At 45.1% G+C, this 14,346-nt stretch overlaps 1 protein-coding gene across 3 annotated transcripts; it reads right to left on the bottom strand.

Moving 5' to 3' along the window:
- Positions 1-268: 268 nt before the first annotated feature.
- Positions 269-14,312, bottom strand: LOC143508125 (atlastin-2). 3 transcript variants are annotated; one of them, XM_076996701.1, is made up of 14 exons: positions 13,793-14,311; positions 9,830-10,110; positions 5,995-6,129; positions 5,608-5,712; positions 5,465-5,515; positions 5,032-5,088; positions 4,782-4,874; positions 4,298-4,436; positions 3,843-3,970; positions 3,701-3,757; positions 3,472-3,543; positions 2,783-3,214; positions 2,289-2,303; positions 269-2,196 (listed from the first exon to the last, which is right to left on the bottom strand). In XM_076996701.1, exons 1-14 carry the CDS (start codon positions 13,863-13,865, stop codon positions 2,086-2,088), a joined length of 1,749 nt encoding a protein of 582 aa, XP_076852816.1. In that variant the 5' UTR covers positions 13,866-14,311; the 3' UTR covers positions 269-2,085. The 3 variants fall into 3 exon arrangements, with proteins under 3 accessions (XP_076852816.1, XP_076852798.1, XP_076852847.1); XM_076996683.1 differs by having other exon boundaries at positions 269-2,303; positions 13,793-14,312; XM_076996732.1 differs by lacking the exon at positions 2,289-2,303 and having other exon boundaries at positions 13,793-14,308.
- Between the last annotated feature and the right edge of the window lie 34 nt (positions 14,313-14,346).

Here is a 14,346-nt window from a genome sequence, read left to right as displayed (position 1 = left end):
TTACATATTCTGGTTGGTCTGTAATTTGACAAGCTGACCTCTGACATTGTTGCTTTTGTTTTGTTATTGAAATTTTATATAGTTGATAATGGAATCTTCGAGATTGTTCCTTTACCAATACTTGAAAAATAAACATTTGTTAATAAACATTTGCTAATAGTTCAGATTTCAGACACAAATGAATTGAGGTTGGCTGATCTGAAAAATGTTCAGTGAACAGTCTCACAGACCAAAGCTCAAGAGCCCAGTGGCTTAGAGCCACTTCAACAATAACGCACTACAATGCATCGTGTTATAATGGACTTCTCTCTCGTAGAATAGAGCAAGACATTGAGCATTTGGTGAGGTTTTGAGCAACTACAGCAGGATTCATAAGACCCTCTATCCACATTTTCATATCTTAAATGACGAGACGCAAGATCTAGTCATCATAAGATTCACTTCTTGAATCAACTGTTCGACATTAAGTGCAATTGCTTGGCAAGAGATTCTTTGATATACAGTGGTTCATTTTAATCTTGTATTGAAAAATAAATTAAAGAAAAAAATAACTTTAAAAATGAAACCAAACAAGTGAAATATAAACATTCCAAATTCCAATGCTGCACCAGCAAGAATGGAATTGTGGAGCTCAAGGCAGAGTATTTCATGTATGTATATATATATTTATATTTATATAATGAAAGATTTGTTCATCTGACATTTACACAAATCACAAAAGCATTCCTTTAAATTAACCGCACATCGGCCTACCACAAAACCAGCTGTTCATCCAACTATCCATCCCCCCCTCCCAAAAAAAAAAAAGTTATAGAAAATCTTAAATTACACATTTATTTTCCATACACATGCCCTAGTTTTAAAAAAAATCTATACTGTACAGGATAGCATATGATGGCTGTCACCTTGTGGATGGAATTATCAAAGAAGCATAATGTCACCGTTTTCTTATACAGCAGAGATAGCAAACAGTTTGGTAGGCCTACAGAAGCAACATTGAACCAGGAAACCTCACTATCTGATGTCACCATCACTGGTACAGCTCATTCTTTGCACACAATCATAATACTGTGGAATGTAAGATATGGATTTTGTAAATAAGAGTGGTTCTCAAATATTTGTTCAAAAAAAAAAAAAAAAAGTGTAACAAAGTGAAATTAAAATGGCTAATAATTTTACCAATAGACAGTAAAATTAATGGCTCCGATCTGAGAAATAGCTGGTGTATTACCCATTAACACCACGAGTGAAACCCCTAAAAGGCCTTGGATTGGCCAGTGGAAGAGAGCCCACATCCTACTGAGGGCCATTGGAGAGTGGAACCATCGTCGAGAAGATGGGTCACGGGGTCATTTCCTGAAGGACAGGGCCAGTGCCTTTGTGTTTTTCCACAGGGGGAGAAGCCATCACCAGCATCTTGAGTGTTTGGATGAGAGAACGCACTGGTGTGCGGTAAACATGGCGTAAACCTTGGCTCTACGGTGGCCCGGCCTAGATGGGCCACCGCACGCTCGGTGTGGCCGTTACATGGTACCCAACGCTCTCCACACAACCAGCACCCAGAGCCTGCCACACCTGAGGAGAGGAAACCAAACTAACTAACAGGAGGAAGGGAAGAAAAATAGAAGAAATGGAAAAGATGAGAGACACTACAAATCAAGAAGAGACGATGGGAGGGGGGATTGGAGGAATGCTTATAGTGTAATAAAATTTAAGATCTGGGAATGATGAAAGAAACAACACACAACCATGATAGTCAAAACAACATGAAGCATAATAAAGACATATTCGAGTACAATGACCAGTGGACATATATGGGTGGGAGGGTTCACAGTCCTCCTTTCCCCAAAAACACACGTCAGCTCAGTAAGATGGGGGGGGGGAGAGCAACGAAACATGATGATAAAAGTGCCAACCTGCATCCTACAAAACAAGTGAATCAGGTATACATAGCAGTTTGTCTTTAAATCCCAATCCAGCGGGTCATTGAGGCTGCACTCATCAGGGTGAGAAGTCTTAAAAAGGGGCGGGGATATGGGCGGGGCAGGGGGCGGGCCAGCAGTGCGGGTGCAGAGTAGGTCAGCGCTAGTTTTTCTTCTTGACGTTGTTGTTTGAAGACAGTCTCTTCCGCGGGGTAGGCAGCAGGGCGCTCAGCACCACCTTGTTCCTGGCGACCTCAAAGAGCTTGGAGAACACCTGAAAGAAGGAAAGAGCGTCAGCAAGGAGCGCAGGAGAGAGGAGGGGTGCGAAACAAAACTAGAAACACAAACTCCAGACAGAGAGCTCACCTTCCTTGGAGTCCTCTGTTTAAACATAGTGAAAAGAAGAAAACAGGTGAGAAATTAGCAGGAAGAATGAGGAAAGCAGGGATGAGAAAGGCTTCCAAACAAACCTCAATATCCAAAAACAGTGCCGATACACATGCTGTGGTAATAATGGAAATGGGGGTTGGCACAGAACAGCGGTCAGCTGCTTTTCGTAACGTGAGGAGAAAAATGTTGTGGTTGAGGATTACGAGACTCCACAGACGAAGCACAGGGGAGCCCAGGTGAGTTTCCCTACACCAAGAACAGTTTCTGGTGACCAACGTCATCACAGACGGAGGCATGTTTATTCAGATTCTCCACTCCTACACTGGGAAACTTTATGAATACAGATGAGCAGAAGAGCCAATGAAAGCAGTGAGAAAGTAACACACAATTCAATCGAGGGATAAGAGGGAACAGAGGAAAGGGAACAGAACGTGGAGAGGAGAGACCCGTATGCTTCCGAACACACCCACCTGTTCCCAGAGGGTTTCCGCGACCCGGTCGATGAAGACTCCCACCTCCCGGAACTCCCCTGAGTATTTGACGTATGCCCAGGTGCACAGGGACGCCAACGCCACGCCCATGACGAGATTGCACAGCGTCGCTACAGAGTTTATGCCAACGAAGCCCGTCACCAGCGAGGCCACGTACATGGCAAACATGATGGCGAAGAGAGTGGCGGGCGTGCGCGCCGCGTAGAAAATGTTCTTTCCGTCGTTGTGCTTGACGAAGTTGTCGTAGGCTTCGTCTAGCTCCGCCTCCAGCTGCTCCTGGTAGCGACGGCAGAACTCCTCCCCGCCCATCTTTTTGACGGCGCAGAACTGGCGTATGGAGGCCTGCTGCAGCTCCCGGTGGCTGCGCTCCAGGTTGCTGGGGGCGATGTACGGCTTATCTCCTCCACACACCTGCGGGGGCGGAGCAGAGCAGGCGAGGTCACCACGGAGGAATGAACTACAAACGCTCCCCGCAACTACATTACCCATATACACCGCGTTAGCCAACTGAAAATGGGAAACCAGGTATCTTAATTTGGGTCATTCACCGTCAGCAACATCGGAATTGAGAAAATAATTTCCACCACAGAGGGACATGTATAATTGTGTCTATGGCATGAAACCTTTGAACCCGCACCACATAATAAAAGTAAGAAAAATGTGTTTACCTGTTCCATGCCTTTGTTGTAACTCTCTTTAGCGCCTGCAACTGCTGCAAGGTTGTTCGCTTCAGCGGTTGCCTTAAAATACACAAAAACAAAGAAAATACTATTGATACATTCAAGTTCATTCAAACTCAAGTGTCTTTTATCTGCACCAGAGATCATTGTACCGACACCAAGTACAAAAGTTGTAAAATTCAGGCCGTGATTGGTTAACAGCCATAACCAAACATACCTGTAACATGGACTTTGGGTGAGGGAGCTCTTCACCCTGATAGATTCTCATGTAGGCCTGGGGTCAAACACAGGCGTTAGGGCACAGATCTAAAGATAGATTAAACAGTAGAAACAGGACATTTAAAAGTAGAGACTCTTACTTTGAAATACTGTACAAGATCTCGACACGTCACTTTGGAACCCCCGATTTCTTTCTCCACCAAGTTCTCTGGGGCCAGTAGCAATGGAATCAGATTGATTAGCTCCTTTTTGAATTCATCATTAATGTCTGTGGAAAGGAGATGGGGGGGGGGGGGGAGAGAGAGAAGCAAAGTTAGTCTTAATTTCATCTTCACTCATCACATGACCCAGTTGGGGATTTAAATAAAAAGTAAATGAATAATTCAAGTTAAGAGGCCTGTGCTCTGAATACAACGTATAACCGACGGTTCACTTTTGCTCTAGAAAAGTACAAACACGCGTCGGTGAAAAATGTGTCGTCCGAGTTGCAGTGGCTGGTCTGGTTTCCCAGTTGCAGTCTGATCATGCTTACAAAGCGTTTCACATTCCCTTTGTGATGGCAACAGTCAGCCACCAGGGGGCAGACGGTCCCCACCTTTCAATCTGCCGTCAAAGCGAGGGTTGGTGGCCACGTTGAGGCCAGGGTGCGGGAGGAGGAAACAGCTGATGTTGGAGAAGCAGGAGTGGATGTGCTGCCTAACGTTCTGCAGCTCCTCGTGTTGGTTCTGCTTCACCTGAGAAAGGAGCGCGGACAAAACAGGATGTGATGTCATAAAGGAAGGCTTTGAACTCGAGGCAAACCGGAGACGTGCAAGTTTGCGTGAAATATTCCACACCACCCTCGAGATGTGCAGAAAGCATTCAACACTGCGATATCACCGCCTTCCATGTAGGACATCAGATGGAGTGCATAGGTTATGGTTTCAGACAGACATATCGTCAGCAGTTACTTTCTTAAGAACGCCACACCACTACTTTCGCAATAAAGCATACATGTGCAGTGTTTAGCACAAGGAGAAGGAACTACATTTTTGTAGTGATTCTTTATCAAATCTGTAGAGAAAAAAGAAACCACATACTTGTAACCTTTTCTCCAGAAAGCTGTTTCCTCCTTCCAGCCCATATTCGTGTTCATACGGATAACTCCAATCTCTTATGAGAAACATTAGGGACTATATAGAGAAGAAAAGGATTCACTTAAAGTAGCATTGCACAAATCTAAGGAATTATTATTGAAAGGAGAACACTACTATTTAGGTATTAGACATGGTAGCAATACAATGACCAATAAAACAATTGGGGGCGGGGGTTACTGAATACACAGCGTACTTGGAATGGCTTTCCGTCGTTTTCTTCCATTGCGAGTCTTCCATATTCTGTGAAAAGCTGCACACATCAAGACATCCAATCACACAAAGACTTTGGGGTATCTCCCCCACCCACCCAATTATCTAAGGGAACAGTCTGTAACCTAAACAGTAACCTAAGGAGAGTTTATTAACAGAACACATTCACTTTCCATGCTAGCCCTGTTTCATACTATATTTAGTGGCAAGCAAGTAGACTGCAACAAAACAGGTGTGAGAAATTCTGAAAACATTTTTGGATTCAGCATGAAAAATACAAAATGAACAGGTACTTTTTGCAGGAAGCAAAAAAACACTGTTGACTAGTTGTAGGTACAACAGAAAAAACTGGATTTAGTCAGGATGTAAAAACGACGACACTCGACAGTCTCGCACTGAAGTGTCCCCCAACACACCTGAAGATGCTGCAGGTCGTCCTCCTGCACGTTCTGGGACAGATTGTAAACCTGCAGACACAACACAGAGTCAGGGGGTGGGGGTGGGGGGGGGTTTATTGTTTATTGGTGTTTGCATCAGGTGGGGGTTTGGGAGGACGGACCTGCAGAGAGCTGGTCATGGTGCTGAGGGCGAACAGCGTGGCACAGTCCTTGATGGTGGACTGGCTGTCGAAGGCTCCCTGCGTGTCTACGAGCAGCACGGCCACCTGTGAACACACACACCCGCAGGCCCACTTACAGGAAACGTACACCATCTCACTACATCATCTGATCACTCATTCCAGTTACTCTGGATAGTTTTCTCAGAAGTTCTCAACCCCTGGCACAAAGAATTCACCGCACTGTTACAGCACGATCCAGTGTTGCATGTATTATGTCCACATCAGATGGTCTCACGACTGCTTGTGCTCGCTCCTACACCAAGTCATAGTTCAGCCTGCACGCCAGCGTTAGATGGAGTGGCGTGATGGCGGCGGGTGTCGTTTTACCTCACTGCCATCCGGCTTCTCCACCACAAACACTTCACTCCAGGCCAGGATGCCAGTGGTCTCCCTCTCACAGCCGCCCCTCCAGGTGAAGCCCGTCAAAGGTTCATCGTCTCCGCCCAGCCACACGCTGGATGTCTGGGGATGCAGGAAGAGGGTTAGATAAACCAAACAGAAACAAACAGTAGTTTCAGAAATGCGAAGATAAACCAGCCTTTCAGCATTCTTCAGTGCTGCTGATGCTGTGTGTCCATCTCACACACACACACACACACACACGCGCGCGCGCACACACAATTAGCAATTATGCAGGCTGACACTTTAAGAGGATACGTTTTAAAAACAGCAGCTTGCATGGTTAAAAAAAAAAAGACCCTTCATGGTGAAACGCAATACAAACGGTTCTTCTGGCGACATATGAAAGTGTTATCAGACAAAAGGTTTGCCATAAGTGTTTTGCAGGGTTAAGTACAGCAACTGTTCTCTCCCCTCTGCGTGGGGGGGGGGGGCTTCAGACCAGCCTTTCTACCCTAGCAACTCACTCGCATGCACATGTGTCCACCAACCAATCAAACGGATTCCTCCTCAACTCGGGTCACTGTAGAGGCAATGACAGGCATGTCAGGGTCCTGTTAACTGGACCGTGTGCTCTCAGCAAATTAGTATACATCTCTCTCCCCCTCAAGATTTTATTATATATATATATATGCATATAGGGGTGTGGATAGAGATATATATATATATATATATTAGGCCTGTGTTGAAAAAATCGATTTTCCGATTCAGAATCGATTCGCATATGATGATCTGATTATCGATTCGTACGTCCAAAGATCGATTTTTTTAGTGAACTTTTACCCCCGTCTCATCACTGAATTCACGCAGGCGTGCTCGGTCTAACTAACTGTAAAACGACTTGGCGTCGGAAAGTGCCGGTAACGACGATAGTCAAATCGGAAATCTAAAAACAGAAGGACAGTTTATCCAGTGTCAGTGACTATTTACAGTTGGTCCGTGTCACTGACCGTTTACCCAGTGTTTTTACAGTTTAAAAAAAGTTTAAAATGTTCTTGTAACGTTGGGCGCAAGGCGATGGACGAGACAGAATCCTTTGCACTTTCCAAATAGTTGTTTATTACATTTACCGAAGCGCAGACAGCGCACATAAAACACGTTTACATAGAACATGTGTGACTCAAACAACGACGAGCACAGGACGCTGCGCGAGAGCAAATTAAATAGACAAACCACATCAACCCCACGTGATTACGAGACGAGCCATAGGTGAGGACTATCACAAGACGCACCCGCACCCACGGAGATACACCGACGTAGACGATTAGACGCAGACGACGTTAACACGCCCAAAACGGAGGGGTCGGGGACCGTAACGTGAGAGTTCTGTTCTTATATTCTCACTTTAAAGAAAAATACACGTTTACATTTTATACTTTCAGTTTATTAAGTGTGAGCACTTTTAAAATTAAAATGCATTTGGTAGCAACAGCTTTTGGGTGAATTCTTAATTATTTCAATCATAATAATAATGCACTGGTTAGTGTCCCAGTAGGAGCCCACTGTTGCAGATATAAACACCTCAAAGATGTCCTCTGTTTATTGTCCTGGATTACCTTTCTTGAAGGTAGATTTATGATGACCCTTTTCACCAGTCTTCCAGCCATCAGTAACTACCAACTACCAGTAACTATTTGCTGATTAATATCGATATAATACTAGTTTTAACATGTTGCTTCTGTACACAGTCAGGAAACAGCTCAAATACATTTTTAATAACACTAAACCCCGAATTGGACCGAATCAGATCGAATCGATTAAATCGAAAAAAAATCGATTCTTAATCTTTAGAATCGGATCGATTCTTGGAATTTGAATCAATACCCAGCCCTAATTAATATATATATATATATAAAAACCCACACCCCTATCCTATATGCATATATATATAATAAAACCATAATACACCATTTAAAGAAGTCTCTCCCTCCATAAAGAGGCACTGAAGTAAACCCCCAGAACACCTTCATACAGCTACTGTGAACACTGAAGGAACAGCAGCAGTGACTGGAGTTGGCTGCACGCGCTTCCTGTCTGGTCCGCCTACTTCAGATGTCCATCCCATCACACCACAGGAGTGACCAGAGGTGAAGCGCAGAAGCACTAACTGTTTCTGTGGCAGCTAAAAAGGCTGGAAACCAGCCACAGAGTAGACACCAACTGACCAAATCAAATTAAACCAATTCAAGATGCATCCATTAGGAGGAGGCCATCGGTAGGTGGGTGGGACACAAAAGCTAATGGAAGATGCTGTATTATTTGGGGCCAGCATTATAAACACTGGCTGACACTCATGACCAGTGTTGGGAACGTTACTTTAAAAAAGTAGTTATAGTTACTCACTACTTGTTCAAAAAAGTAACTGAGTTAGTAACTGAATTACTCTATAAAAAAAGTAACTCATTACCAGGGAAAGTAACTATTTGCGTTACAGTTAAAAAAAGGTTATATGCCAATTAATTAAGTTTTTTTTAAAGCAGTTTTCACAGTCAGTTGAAATGAGTAGATCAGAAAATTGTTTAACTTTTGATATTTATTGCACATCCACAGACCAGTGCAGGATAAAATCCTTTAAAATCCCAAATCTTTGGAAAAAAAAAAAGCAAAAGTAAACAGTTACACTATATAAAGTGCATTTACATCTATGAAATGAAATGAAATTCTCTCAACCTGAAGCAACTGGTTTGTTTACAACAGAAGTAAACTTAACAATAAAACCTCTATTCTTAATTAAATAAATCAAATACCCAGTCTGGTAGACATTCAGGAACTTCAAGTATTTTCTTAAATAATGTTTATATCGCCTTGAAAGTTCTAGTTTTCTTCAGCTTGCACCTGACATTTCGACCTCTTCTCCGTTTGTGTCGTGTCACTCGCGTGCTTCGGCGCGCGTGTAAAAACACTGGCTCTGATTGGCTATCATAACGCTGCCTTAGACAATCGCTTACTGACTTGTTAAGTTAAACAGGTGTTACACCGAGAACTGTTACCTATCGAGATCTGTTACTCCTCACTAGCCTGGGCAGCGGTCCGCTCGCATTAGTATATCAATATATAGTAACGCACCGCTTTTAATGACCAGTAACGTAAACGGAGTTGTAACGACAAGAAAAGTAACTAATTATATTATCCCGTTACTGACAAAATGACGACGTTACCTAATGCCGTTATTTTTAACGGCGTTATTCGCAACACTGCTCATGACTGACGCATTGCTACATGTTGTAGAGGACAGTCATTTCAGACATATTCAGGTAATTTTAGAACCAAGTAATACTTAGTATTTACCTTTTATTTTTAAGGAATTGTTTTACTAGCTCCAATTAGGCCACAAAACAACCAAACTGCAGAGTGATGGAGTCCAATACCAAGAGCACCTCAAACGGAGCATCAAACCATTACTCAAAGACAGCAGCAGCTCCAATCCCAAACACCCAGCCGACCCAGAGAACAAAGAGAAGCTCCAACCGTGGGGGCTCCTAATCACCAGAAAGGTGCAGAACGTGAGGGCAGACCTGCCAGAGGTCCAACAAGGAAACATTTACTTCATACCGCTAGGCTGCAAATAGCCTCTCCCACCACACCTGCCCTACAAATCGGGACGCCCTTGCGAACGAACAGGGCACATCGTGCTTCTGGTAACGGGAAACCAAGAGGAATAAAGGAGCGGTGATTTCACAGCCTACCGTGCCAATACAGGAAGTTTACGTCTCAAGTCTCTTTAAGCCGGTTTAAGCCGGTCATGGCCCAGGCTGCCTCTCACCTGGCTGTACATGTAGCGGAGCATGAAGTCCAGCAGGAAGGACTTGCCCTTGCGGAAGGCTCCGGCGACAGACACCACCACCACGTTGAGGTCACGGACGTGCTCCTGCAGCAGGAGGCGCTCCAGGGCCTGCTCGTCCAGCTCAAACTCGTGGGCCTCCTCGTCCGCCACCACGATCTGCACAGGCCTGGCTTCAGTCACCTCCTCTTCCTCCAGCTGGAAGTCATCGTCAGAGTCATCTACGACCATGTCTCCAGGTACATACTCCATACGGCCCACATCTGCCCCAGACACACACAGATGCATTTTAGTGAATCACACCGGCCCCAGCAGAGCAGAGGAGCAAATCACCAGTCCACAGGTACAGGCAGTACAGGGAGCTTCTGTAGGAACATGGGATTCAAATCAAACACTGGTGCATGAAAAAACAATTTCCATGGCAAATGAGAGAAGACTTTTACTTTTTTTAAGTGGGAAAACAAATTCCAAAACCAGCAGGGCACAGAAACGATTGGGGACAAATTAGTTGAATGTGAAAATGAACTACTAGATTTTTGAACTTCATACTTGCATACTGAAATTTGAAGTATGCAAGTATGCACTTCACAAAAGCAAACGTGCGTAAGACCATGCACAGATTGTAGTGTTCTCAGCCAAATGAGCCACAGAGGGGAAAAAAATCAACCCAACACGGCAACCATCTGTGCAGAATCCAGTTACTCACTAATGCACTCCGTAGTGTTGCCAACAGGTGAATGAACAAGACCTATAAACTGAGGACAGGTGAATCCCTTTCCCCTTTTTAAAATAAATGACTCCATAAAGCAACTTAAGCATATAGAAGTCATATTAGTGACCCCCAAAATCTTCAAGCCTTCCCCAAATCATTTCAGATCAGCCCAACCCCCACACCAGGTAACACGATGCAACACAGACCAGACCAGCACCCGTTAGACCTGCTGGGTCTATAAAGATGGCAGCTGCTCTCCCAAGTCCCAGCAGAGCCCGTCACTGATGCTGGATCAGCTTCCACAGGCCTGAGCGTGCCTGCAATGGGCCAGCAGAGCCAGTCACTGATGCTGGATCAGCTTCCACAGGCCTGGGCGTGCCTGCAATGGGCCAGCAGAGCCCGTCACTGATGCTGGATCAGCTTCCACAGGCCTGGGCGTGCCTACGATGGGCCAGCAGAGCCAGTCACTGATGCTGGATCAGCTTCCACAGGCCTGGGCGTGCCTAAGATGGGCCACAACACATGAGCCCGTCTTAGGCTCTTCGGTAACCTGCTACAGTTCTGAGTCATTGGCTGTGATGGTCAGGCATGCTCGGCAGGACAGCGATCACATGAATTAATACCAGGAACAGACCGGCCCGAACCGTGGTGTGAAGCTGATTTCTACTCCAGGACATCCTTAATGTGTAGCAGGCTGAAAACCAGCCTCTACAGATCTCTGTACCCCCACCGGAGACTGCCGAACATGCATGCACGCACACACACAAAGCCCAAGGCAAAGCAATTTCTGGGACACTATTTCAAGTCTTCAGTGACTACATGCAGCCCATGAGACACTGGAAGGGCCCGTATCGGTGACTGAACAGCCATAATGAGCAGAACCACTTCATGACCAGTAATGGGGGTAAGATAAGCTGCCTCAACGCTGGACGGTTTGGCCGGACAAGTAGCAAAGAGCCGGAAATAAGGGGAGGAGTACAAAATGTGGGTCAGAGTCCAGAACATTAGTTCAGAGCACAAACAGGAAGATCCGTTTTGTTGAGGCTGCATTCAGATGAAAATACTGAGCCAATGCGGACACCTGATATTTGGACATATGCATCAAACCTTCATAACGACAATATTTTGGATACATTACCCTTGTGTACACAAGAAACATAAAAATGTAAAACGAGCCATTCCAAAATATCTAAGGTTTTACTAGTGATTAAGCCGTGTTTGGTGGATAGCTGGTGGTTATTTTTTTACAAGCAGTTACAGTTATATAGCACCATTCCTGTAGCAACAGGACACCGACTACTCTTGAAACAAACACCGTAGAGATGTCAAATTGGGCAGAGTAGACCATGGGAATAATGAGTGTTAGTCCACACCATGATGGATGATTGAGAGCACTCCCTGTATTGCATGCAGTTAGGCTCTGTAGGCAGCCAATTAAACCAACCACAATCAGCGATTATCTTTACTTTTAAACAAGTTCAATGTTTTAAAAGGAAACAAAAATGTATTGTAAAGTTAATACCCAATATTACAACTAGAGTGTAAAAATCTTCATTCACGTAAGAGTGTGAGGAGAGTGCAACAGTGTGTCTTGAAAAGTTGGCGTTTTCATCATAGACACTGGAAAGTCAACCAAATATGGTGGTTACGCATCAAGCAGGTGGTTAAGGCAAAGCAGGCTGATCTACTGAATTGGCAACACTTGATTTTGGTGAGACAAGTACATGAAGCAGGTACGTGTTCGACAGGCAGCATTTAGTACATGCCATAAAGGAGAATCGTAGACAATGATGGGTCAAAGCAAGTCATCAGACTCGAACCATGGTTGGTGATGTGTAGCAAAAGCCCAACAGCTGCAATAAATCTGTGACTCAAGTAGGACAGGCTTTATCTTATCCATCTGGCATGCTAAACTGGGTTGACCTGAAACCTGTGGGTGCAAGGAGTTTAGGCCTGTAAAGCACAAAGTAGTATACTATGTACTTTGCTGTAGGATTGCTCAGTATACTAGGTGAGATAACGCAAGTTAAAAGCTATTTTTGGGGGGAGAATGTGTATCAAAAGGGGTCGACCCGTTGACCTCACCTACAAATGATGCAAGAGGTCGATGTCCAAAGCACACTACGCTGGACGATCAACAAAACATTTAAGCTTTCATTTAGGCTCCGTGCAATCTACAGTCACGAAAAACAATCCATATATACGTTTCGTGAGGGTTTGCGAGTGCAGCCTAGACCAGACCGACGCCGCTAGAACGCGGCTTATCCGGCGCGCGTGACAGACACGCGGTTTGATGGAATGCAAAACACAACCTGCCGAGTGCGCGAGACGGGCTCACGTGCCGTGCTGAAGTGAAAGAACGTCCCTCGCGCGCTCGGGCGACCGTTAGGACCTTTAACTCCCCATGAACCAGGCTGGCACGCTAGCTACAGACGAGGCCACTCTCACATAGATGTAAACCGCCTTTTGGCGTTAGCTGCTTCAGTATCCGCATTTCGTTAATATGCCATCTCGACAATCGTCTGTGCCCAACCACAAACACTTTGTTACAACAAAATCTTATTTAAAACGATAAATACGGGACCGAGTTTAAACCTAGACGAAGGCATTAAGTGTTATTTAGGCCTCACTCCAAAAACACTGCTAATATTTCGCTAGGCAGGTAGCAGCCGTGCTAGGTAGCTGGTTTAGAAGGACACAGCGTTAGATACGGACACACAGACACCGTATACCCTCCGTATAACCAAACACTAACAGTATATAGGTCTGTAACGCTAAACCTACCAGACAGCTAGTTATATACCCAACCGTTAATGCTAGCCGACTGTTGGAGCCACACAACTCCGTACAGCATTACGGTACAAATCACTCCACACAGCCATGCTAACAACAAAGCGACCCAAGAGACCAAAACCCAGCCGGACGCTCATTTACGCTCATCAAATGTCTCATATAGTTCACAGATAGATAATTAAAAGGTTCGCTGTACATGTGGTTTTGCCCTTCGATTCAACGATTAACCACCGACTCGTGGAAAGCAGCGAAACAAGCAGCAGTAGGTGGTGTTGTAGCCCGAGATCAAACCCAGCGGGAGAGCCGACCTAGCTGGCCCACACAGCCCGCTGCTTTAGCATCACCCAGCTAAGCTAGTGCCAAAAGAGGTCCGAACGCACGTCTACCTATAAAATCACAGCCAATTTTATATTTAAAAACATCGTCTGTTCGGATCTTACCTTCGATGAAGACGTTACTTGTGCAATTTTTCCCAGAATGATTCCGATGCTTCAACCTGCTGTTCTCCGCCATCTTGACCCCCGTTCAAAATAATCACACTCCGCTGACGTCACGCGCTCGCGGCCCCCCTCGCCTCTTTAAAGCCTGGTTTATACTCGACGCGCCGCGAGCGGCGCGAGGGTCCGCGCGGCGAAAATGACGTAATCGCGGTGGCTCCGCCCGTGCGCGAGGGCCTCGCGCGCTGTCGCGGCGCGAGGTCGTGCACCTCCCGAATTTTGTAACTTCGCGCGCGCGCCGCGCTTCAGCGCGATGGACAAAGTCATGTTTGCCGGGTTCATACACCTATACAAGGTGGAATTAATGCACTTGTACGTCACTTTAAAGGTCCATTTCAATATTTCCCAGCACGTTAAACTTAATTAAGTTAAATATTTATACATATACTCGAAATGAATCGAAATAATTCGCTTTTTTATCACATTAGTTTATGGTTGTTTATTTTCAAAACGCCCAATCTTAACGTCTTCACGTTCTCTCATGTGTCGCCCTGGAA

This window comes from Brachyhypopomus gauderio, chromosome 1 (assembly GCF_052324685.1).
Source record: "Brachyhypopomus gauderio isolate BG-103 chromosome 1, BGAUD_0.2, whole genome shotgun sequence".
NCBI lineage: Eukaryota > Metazoa > Chordata > Actinopteri > Gymnotiformes > Hypopomidae > Brachyhypopomus > Brachyhypopomus gauderio.
The sequence above is the reverse complement of the archived record's forward strand: the minus strand, read 5'-3'. Positions and strand labels throughout refer to the sequence as shown.

Excerpts from the sequence above, each read along its gene's own strand:
- LOC143508125 (XM_076996683.1), bottom strand. The coding sequence starts at position 13,865 with ATGGCGGAGAACAGCAGGTTGAAGCATCGGAATCATTCTGGGAAAAAT. Across the intron at positions 5,516-5,607 it reads CCATGACCAGCTCTCTGCAG|GTTTACAATCTGTCCCAGAA; the intron begins GTCCGTCCTCCC and ends TTGTGTCTGCAG. Across the intron at positions 3,544-3,700 it reads ACCCAAAGTCCATGTTACAG|GCAACCGCTGAAGCGAACAA; the intron begins GTATGTTTGGTT and ends GTGTATTTTAAG.